The sequence below is a fragment of the Gossypium hirsutum genome, chromosome A03, assembly GCF_007990345.1.
Source record: "Gossypium hirsutum isolate 1008001.06 chromosome A03, Gossypium_hirsutum_v2.1, whole genome shotgun sequence".
Classification (NCBI taxonomy): domain Eukaryota; kingdom Viridiplantae; phylum Streptophyta; class Magnoliopsida; order Malvales; family Malvaceae; genus Gossypium; species Gossypium hirsutum.
Window position 1 is genome coordinate 20259764 of NC_053426.1, and position 9781 is coordinate 20269544.

General features: G+C 28.1%; 1 protein-coding gene across 4 annotated transcripts; it reads left to right on the forward strand.

Moving 5' to 3' along the window:
• The first annotated feature begins 780 nt into the window (after positions 1-780).
• Positions 781-7113, forward strand: LOC107887078 (truncated transcription factor CAULIFLOWER A). Of its 4 annotated transcripts, none has more exons than XM_016811209.2 (8): positions 785-1248; positions 5070-5148; positions 5316-5380; positions 5463-5562; positions 5921-5962; positions 6294-6335; positions 6443-6540; positions 6861-7113. In XM_016811209.2, exons 1-8 carry the CDS (start codon positions 1064-1066, stop codon positions 6943-6945), a joined length of 696 nt encoding a protein of 231 aa, XP_016666698.1. In that variant the 5' UTR covers positions 785-1063; the 3' UTR covers positions 6946-7113. The 4 variants fall into 4 exon arrangements, with proteins under 4 accessions (XP_016666700.1, XP_016666698.1, XP_016666699.1 ...); XM_016811210.2 differs by having other exon boundaries at positions 888-1248; positions 6449-6540; XM_016811211.2 differs by lacking the exon at positions 5463-5562 and having other exon boundaries at positions 781-1248; positions 5316-5417.
• The last annotated feature ends 2668 nt before the right edge of the window (positions 7114-9781 follow it).

Genomic DNA, 9781 nt, shown 5'->3' on the forward strand with positions numbered 1-9781 from the left:
CACAAGTTAACTTAGTATTTTTTTTATATATATTAGGCTAACATGGTTAAAATATATTAATATGGTGTTAACAATTAATAACATAATGACACATGACAAAAAAAAATACTTCATAAAAAAATTATAACTTTTTGCCATGCGTCAAAATGTAAGCCTCTCATCTATCACTATTCTATTGGTAATTAATGTCATGTCAATGCTATGTTAGTGTATTTTAATAGTGTTAGTCAAGTACCAAGTTGACTTATGAATTCTAAGTTTAAGTACTAGTTAAGAAAAAAAATACCAAATAGATAAAAATTGACATGTTTAGATACTTTTGTATATATTAACCCTACTTTTAATTTCATATAATTTTTAAACAAATTAATATTTTGCGGATAAAGTAAAATTTTCCATTTTGGTGGTTGAACATTAATGTCGAAAATTGTAGTTTTTGATTTCCTTAACATATATAGTACTTTAAAATTATGTTACGTTATCATTTTAATTTTTTTAATTTAAATTTTTTAAGTATAAAATTATTTTTTAAAAATGAAGTGAATATATGATACATTCCAGGACTAAATTGAAAAAATTATGATAAAGTTAAGTCCAAAAATTAAACATTATTTTATCCCAATATTTTTTTAAACCTTCAAACTTTGTTGCATCATATAATTAATCTTAAATTTTTGGAGGTAAGTGATTTTTAATGTAATGTAGGAATGTTTTATTTACTTGGTTAAATTGTTGCCGAATTTACGGTAGACATAAAATTGGAATTGTACTTAACATTGGGGGAGAACTAAAAATAGTAGGAAATCAGAGACAAAATGTAGAAAAAGAAAAGTGACCATGCGGGGTATAAAAAGCAGACAACTAAGGCTGTTCAGAGCATTTAAGCCAATGGGAATTCGACAACTCTTTTGATCAAACCATTCTTGTTTCTGAATACCACCTCAAATACCACTCTACACTGTACCTATATATACACACGCAGATTTACACCATTTCTTTCGCAACCTGCCCGAACATACCCTTATAACTCTCCTTCCGCTGTCAGTCGTATAAAGAGAAAGAAATGGGAAGGGGTAGGGTTCAACTGAAGAGAATAGAAAATAAGATCAACAGGCAAGTGACGTTTTCGAAACGAAGGTCGGGTTTGTTGAAGAAAGCCCATGAAATCTCTGTGCTTTGTGATGCTCAAGTCGCTTTGATGGTCTTCTCTTCTAAAGGCAAACTCTTTGAATACGCGACTGAGTCTTGGTACGATTCCTTTTTCATTTTTAATTTCTTCTTGTTATTTTTATGCTCAAGTTGGATGAATGAATATGGTGTTTAAAACATAAAAGAAGAGAATAATAATGCAGAAAAGAAGAAGACACACAGTGAAAGGCTCTTTGTTAGGGTTCAATCTCAAGAGTTTGTAAGAAGTAAAGGGGAAAAATGGTGAATGTTATTTGCAGTCAAGTAGTGGCTGGTATAGTCGTAGATATAAGTTTGGAGGGTAAGGGAAATTTTAAATGCAGTGAATCACTTCAATTTCAGTGGAGGAGAGGTGAGGGTCCAATCTAGTAATTGAGAGTGAAAATACTTTATTTCATTTCTTTAATGTTTTTTTTTACTCAAAATACTATCATCATTATCTTAATTACCACAAATATTCACCTTTGCAATCCAAACACACACTCTATTAATTTTGAATTTACCTCTCACTTCAATTATTAATTTTAACATCATCATATTTTCAATCTGACCGCCTATCACAATATTTTCAGCTTTGTCTCATCAGGGATGAACCAAATTCTAGACTTCAATCTTTTCTTATTTTTATTTTTTGCTCAACTGCTAAAAATGTCTCTCATCTTTTTGAAAAATCAATTAATTCAAACTCAGCTTTTCATATTAAAATTATATTGGACTAACAGTTTTCATCTTAAATTATTAAAAATTCCAAGTCTAAAATGAATTTTGACAAATGAACGTCTAAGTTCATCTGAATCTAGACATCCATTTTATCTATATTCTTTTTGGACATAATTTTTAAAATTATAAAAAATAAAAATATTAAATAATTATAAATTATATTATAAAAATAAAGTGAAAATAATTATAAAACATTTGACTCTATTATAAACATAATTATAAATTCTATTATAAATAAACATATTTTTTAAAAAATAAAAAAAATATCATTAACAAATAATTACTATTGGTAGATATAAATAATAAATAATTTAAAAAAAATCTATACATAAAATTGGATTTCAACGTCACGATTAACGCTTTTGTTTTCTTCATGTGACCCAAACACATGATTACATAAACGACTCTTTATTTTTAAATGTCATTAATAATAATAATGATAAAATCATGTGAATTAAGGATAATATCATTGTTCAAACAAGGGTGATAATGATGATCTCCGGATAATATAAAAGATGGAATAATGCTAGTTATTATTATTATTTTCGATACTGTGTTTATTTTTCCCTTATATAGTTCTTTTTAATATTGAAATTGAAAGAAAAATATGTTTAAATGCGTTCAAATCTATTACTGTAGTAATAACAATGTTAATTAAGCTAAAACTCGATTAATAAAATTAAAAAAGAATGCAAAATAACATAAAAAGCAACGTACCAACCCATACATTTACAAAATCAAACGCAACAACAATCCACACAATATAACTTAGCAAAAATTAAAAAAATACTTAAAATTAGCTAAAAAAAAATCAATCACAATAATGTTTTGGTATTAGAATTATAAATCATATATCATATATTGTGTATTGACATAAATAAGGAAATAATCCGTTCTTGAGTAGTTAGGTTATTCACAATTGTCAGAAACATCAAAAATAATTTATTTGAAGGTTTACTTACAAATTATTATTCATAATATTCCATATTATTTAATTTAAAGAAAAGGCAAAGGAAAGTCCAACTTTGTTAAAAAATGTAAATATGAAAATTTTATAAGAATTTCTTTTATAAAATAAGCACAAAATTTATTTCCAAGAATTATAAACTTTTGGTCAACATTTACTCAAATAACCTAATTGCTAATAATATATATAATCTTTATTAATTTCTGGTTTAATTTAAAAGACATAAAAAAAACAAGTATAATTTTTTCATTCTTCTTATTACAATTCTCGAAATTTCTTTGAAAAATATTTCTATGAAAATAACGTAAACCACTATATTTTTTTTACAATAGTTGGGTTACTCCTCACAATATACAAATAATATATTATAAAGTAATTTATAAATAATATACTATTTATGAAATCTTAAAAATTTTAAAAATTTCACTCAAAATTAGTTCACACAATCAACCCGTTATGGGTAAAAAAAAACTTAGTTTTAAAAATTATAAATAAAAAAATTAAGGTTAACTTGTTACACTATTTTTGAAAAATGACTTACTTTTTTAGAAAAGTTTTCTCTAGTATTTGGATAAATCTATGTCAAATATTTAATGTTATTTGGTGAATTTCTTGAAAATATTTTATAAAAGTTATTTTTAATTAAACAAACATACATTTGAAATTTTTTTATCTTGCCATTGTTTAATTGAATTTATTTTATATCTATAATTTTATATTTTATATTTTATATTTTTTTGCATATAATATTACTCAATTATTAAGCTAGAATATTAACATTCATAAATTGAAAACAACTAAAGCGAATAAATGATTCCTGATTGTGTTATAAAAAAACAAAAAAAAAGTAAAGATTGAATAATAATAAATTAACTTCCAAACAAAAATTAATATTACATAACATTAAATTAATAATATTATTTAACTGCATAATTAGTAGTACACCACATGATGACTACAATATTTGTTTAAATAATTAATTAGCTTAAAAAATAATAGAATAAAGATTAAATAAAAGCTAATTCATTATTATTCAATTAGTAGAATAAAGGGGCTTAGATTTATGGTAAAATCGTACAACATGAAGACAATTAGGGAGACGCTATTATTAAGGCTCCAAGCTTTTAGCTTCAAAATTCAAGCAAGTGATTTGTAAAATTTTATTTATTTGAGGTCATAGGAGCTTGATTTAGCTAGCCCATTTACTAATTTGTAAAATTGTTGAAGTTTTAAAAATGTTGTCATTGTTGATTTCTTGAAGTTTTAGGTGTTAAGTTGATAGATTTTAAGCTTAGATGTGAGAAAGGATTAAATTGTAAACCTTAATTGATAGTTTTGCACATTAGGGACTAAACTGAATAAAATGTAAAATTGAATGTAAAAAGAAGAAATAGGAGGTATCTAATGTATAACAGTGAAATCATAATTCAATTTGAAGCTTTAAATTGAAAGTTATGTTAGTCCCGATTTTAGGGGCTAAATTAAATAAATTGTAAAATTTGTATAAATTGATAATTGAATGTGAATTGATTGATTATTGATAGTGCTATATATTTTATGTTAATACGTAGTTAAGGTCAATTGGAAAAAGTCCGAAGACATTTTGATAAATATAGCCTTATTAGTTTGTAAAATGTTTTATTGAAAAAATTTTGGTAAGATATTTTATGAGAATAAAGAGGTAATTTTACGTTGACTAAAAAACTTTTTACGTTGACCATTCTACATCGAAAAAGATCAAAAATATTTTCCAAGAAAACTTTTATTTGAAATATTGTCCAAAAACTCGTTATTTTTATAATCTTAAAATCTTTCACATAATTTTAATAAATTTTTGTATATTTTTCAGAAAATTTAACTTCCTTTTTTAATTTAAAAAATTACATTGAAAATCAACTTCAACCGGATATCTAAATTCAAATAAAGTTGAGTATTTATTTATTACTTGAAATTTTAATGAGTTTATATATTTTCTGAATGCTTTATTATTGTTGACTTAAATTGTTACATCAACATCATAATACATTAATGGTGAATTGATGCATTTTGAACGTCTTAAGATTTAATTGAGTACAACTTTTCTAAAAAAAAAGACGATGAATTGATATTTTTTCGAAAAAGTATTTTTTTAACCCGTTTAAGGTTTTTTTTATATTTTTAAATTTTTGATGACCATCTTTTATTTCTTGTGCAGCATGGAAAGAATCCTTGAACGATATGAAAGATACTCGTTTACAGAAATCCAATGTGCTACAGATGAAATTCAACAAAATGTAAACTCAACCCTCCTAAACTTCATTTGCAAATCTTTTTTTTTAAACATGCTTTTTTTGGTTTCATTTTGAAAGGGGATGTTCATGGATCAAACCATGAAAATTTTGAAGACACCAAATCTGTTCTACTTGTTAACTTGGGATGATTTCAATATGTTCTTTTACAGGGAAACTGGACCTGGGAACATGCAAAACTTAAAGCTAGAATGGAGACTTTACAAAGAAACCTGAGGTACCCCCAATGGCTTCAAATTTCAAATACATTCAAGGCATGCATCTTTCTCTTTTACTAAAATAATTAATTATATTTCTAGGCATTACGAAGGAGAAGATATCCAGAATTTGAGTCTTAGAGAGCTTCAAAATTTGGAGCAACAACTTGATTCTGCCCTTAAACGCATAAGATCCAAAAAGGTTTAAATCACTCCAACAATATATTTATTAAAACATTATTTTCCTTAGTGTAAAAGATTTTCATGATTTATATTTTAAATTGGTCCAATATTTTATCGTATTGATTAAAAATAGCGTCTCAACCACATAAACAATTAGGAGTGAATTCAAAAATCTTTTAAATAGACCATTTTTCATTTTTGAAGAGTCAAGTCCCTGCTTGCCTTTAAATTTGCCCCTCTAGTTAAAATTTTTTAATAAACTCAAAATTTGAATATCAAATCTTACTTTTGTACGAGAAGTTATGTATGCATGCATATAATTTTGTTTATAAGTCTGCAGCGACATAACTTGGCTGTTGATAATGTTTAACTCGCAGAATCAACTTATGGTTGAATCAATTTCTGAGCTTCAGAAAAAGGTATGCCATGGTTTCTCTTATAAATATCTAATTTTTGAGCTCATTTTAAATATTCTACTAAATCAAAAATGTCAAAACCAGCTTTTATTGTATTATTTTAACATATGTTGTGCTCTGATTTTTTCATTATTTCTTTTTAAAGAATCCGACACCTTATATTAAAAATATATCAGACATGATATAAGATATAATTCTCTAATAACTCTACAAATATATGAAAAATCTCATATTCCTGTCTAATACGAATCCATGTCTTATAGAAATATCCAAATCCAAGTAGCATATATATGAAATTATGAACTTGAGCTAGCTTGATTTGTTCCATATGCAGGACAAAGAACTGCAAGAACAGAATAACATACTTGCAAAGAAGGTAAAAAATTAACCAAATGTAATTTCTGTGAAGCTGATGAGTTTTTTATTTTTTATTTTTTTTAGCTTATTTATTGTGTAAGTTGTACTTAAAATGCCGTTCTTTAGCTGAAGGAGAAGGAGAAAACTAATGTGGAGCAGGCACATTGGCAGCTGAACAACAATTGCCAAGATTCATCCTCCATGCTTCTGCCCCTTAACATCAGGTCTGTCTCTCAATGCTATTGATGGCAGAGGTGATATCAATCTGACTGTTTACCGAGAATCGGTGATTTATTCGGTTTGATAAGTCAATAAATCCATTAAAAAATAGATTTGTTAGTTGAATCAATTTAATTAAAAATCGGCAACTGATCAATTGGGCTAGTTGAATTAAAAATTTGTGGTTTGTTCATTTAGTAGAATCATTAAATTAAAAATTAGTCATTTTTTCCCTACTAAAATTATTTTAAAATTCAAATTTCTCATAATGGTATCATATATTGAAGTGATTAACTAAATTGGTGCCATGCATGCATTGCGACAGCTCCAATGGAAGGGAGAAGGAAGATAATGAAACCACCAACAGTGGCGTCTTGCTGCCATGGATGATTCGCCACCACCTTGAATAACCTAAACAAATAATGGAGACTCCTTTTATTTTTAGTAAGTCTTTAATATGTATTATATGTTTATTTTGATGAATAGATACAAACATACTCAACACTTTGATGTGTGTAGAGTAGTACAACTTTTGATGTAATTATTAAGTGATATATGAATATTATATATAATTGTTATATTCTTACCCAATTTCTACAGTTGGTGATGTAAGAAGTCACTTGAGAAGTACCTTTAGACGGCTTTTCGCCTTTCACTACACGATTGGTCTTCCAGTGACTAGCCACTTGCGTGCCTTAGACTTTCCATAAGTCTAATTATCCTGGGCTACATGCTATTACCGAGACCTCTATTATGACACATGTTATTAGTGGGTACGAACTTATCATTAAGAGGGAATATTAAGAGACCATTAAGACCTAACAATCTCGTATTACATTAACTAAGGGAACGTCAAACCAGGCTTTCCCTTGATGACAATAAACACAAAACGGATTTGTCACCTGGTTGACCACATTAGTGGGCCACCACTCGTATTGTCGGTGATAGGACACTACTGGTCATGAGGACCTTTCCCTTATTTACCTTGGGGCACGAATAAGAAAGGATCTTTTTCCCTTTTAGTTATCCTAAGCATTTTGCCCAACTATAGTCTTCTCCCCTTAACTCCCTTACTTTGGCTTTTTGCCTAACTTAGGTGAATTGAACCCTTGTCTCCATCATCATCTCCTTTCTCTCTCTTCCCCTTGTTGAACATTTGTACCTACAATTGATGCAGTGAGCGTGAATCAAACAATGACTCCTTCAATTGATAACCCTACTAACCCAACAAACACTACAACAGAGCTTCCTTCAAACGAAATAAAGACTCAACCACCCGCTTCGGTTATGGAGCAACCAACCCTCAAGCCTTGACCAAATGACACCATACCAGTCTTAGCCTCCACTTAGTGCTTTATCCTCTTTCCCTAGAGCAGTGGCGAATCTAGAGGTGGGCTAGCATGGGCCTCGGCCCCCCTAAAATGTAAAATTACTATTTAAGCTCTTAAATTAAAAAAAATTAAACTAGTAAATGTAAAATTGTACTTTGCCCCCCTAAAATTATAAAAATTTGATTTAATCCTTTAAAAATTATAAAGATATAGACAATAAAAAATTAAAATTTCACTCGTCCCCCCTAAAAGATTATGCTGGCCTCGTGCCTACCTTAGAGACACTCTCCTGTTAAAAACAGATTTGGTTTGAAAACAGTTTTCTTGCACAGCGAAAAATAAAAAAAATGAAAATTGAGTCGGTTTGTGATGTTTATAGCAATAAACCCTTTACTGAAATCACATATGTGTTTTCGACTAGACAAATCCTTGTCTTTCTTGGCTTTCAACCGAACAACCTTTTCCACTATTCTCGTACCACGAACTACTTCGAGTGTGGGCTCAAACAATTCGAATCAATCATAGAACCGAAAATAGTTTACTTTACTTTTAGAGGGAAAACAAAATTCTTTCTAAAAAACTAGTAGAATTGCTATTTTGGACAATAGAACTAATACTTAGAGAATAAAGTCTCACTATTTTTAGGCAGAATAATAATATCTTAAAATTATATATTTAGCTCTACCGGTGCCATCTATTTATAGGAAGAAGAGTTTAAACCGTTGTTGAATTGTATAAGTCTATTTCAATAAAAAAACGAACTCCTAGTTTAACTAGGATTAGGTGGGGCAGCAACCCTAGTTAATTATACTAGGGTTTTCTATCCCTAACAATAACATGAAGGGCTTTTAGGCCTTTCCCCATATCAATTCAATTACAAGTACTTTCTAAACTTTTAACCCAATCCAACCTAATAGTTGTTTTTCTATATCCCAAAATAAATATATTAAATTAGTAATTAATTTCCTAATTAAATAATTTTTTCAACCCAATTATAATTCTGTTAAAATCATGATGACTTTACCATAAAAGAATATATGAGAAAATATATTTAATATCCCTACATTCAACAGATTCATTATGACCAATTAATTTATTTCCATTTTTGAACTTCAATTATTGAATTGATGAATAATAATTCAAAAAATCATAAATTCATTTTTTGGGTCATTTCCATTTAGAGAAAACCACATTCATTTCTAAATGTTTATCATTTCTCTGACTTTTCCATTTTTGTTAATTTGATTCAACTTGCAATTTATTTCTAGTTTCAACGAGCTATCGAAGGGACTGATTGGACATATGTGATTAAGGCTCAAATGATTTATAATTAAGTTCCAACTTTCTACCTATTAATTATAAACTTATTTAGTCACGAAGTCATTCCACTATAGTATCGTGACTGAGCTCTCCCTAATGACATACCATTACGAAAGCAACTCGATCAATGATCTTGCTGTAAGTGTGTTACCCTTATAAGATATTCTCAATCTCTTTGGGATAAATTCGTTCTCCTAATATGATCCTATTTTATTTCATAGTAACCATTGCATCTTCCTTCATGAAAAATCAATTACTATTAAGTTGTAATCAACTCATTCATCACAAAAACGAACAACCCGTGGCCACATTTACTTTTTATCAACCATGTACTTCCTATGAGAGGATATCGTTTACCCATATCTCGAGCTATGAATTCCACTGTCGTGAATGACACTACATATTGCAAAAGTCATATACCCAACGCATCAATTTTCAGTTCATTATCTATTTGAACTTAAACTTTTACTTACATCAAAGTATACGAGTCATGCATATATAGTTCTTCATCCATTCAGGATTAAGGTATGCCACACTTTGAATATCACAAGTGAATAAATCTATAAAAGGATTTTGGATATATTCTTTTTGGGTC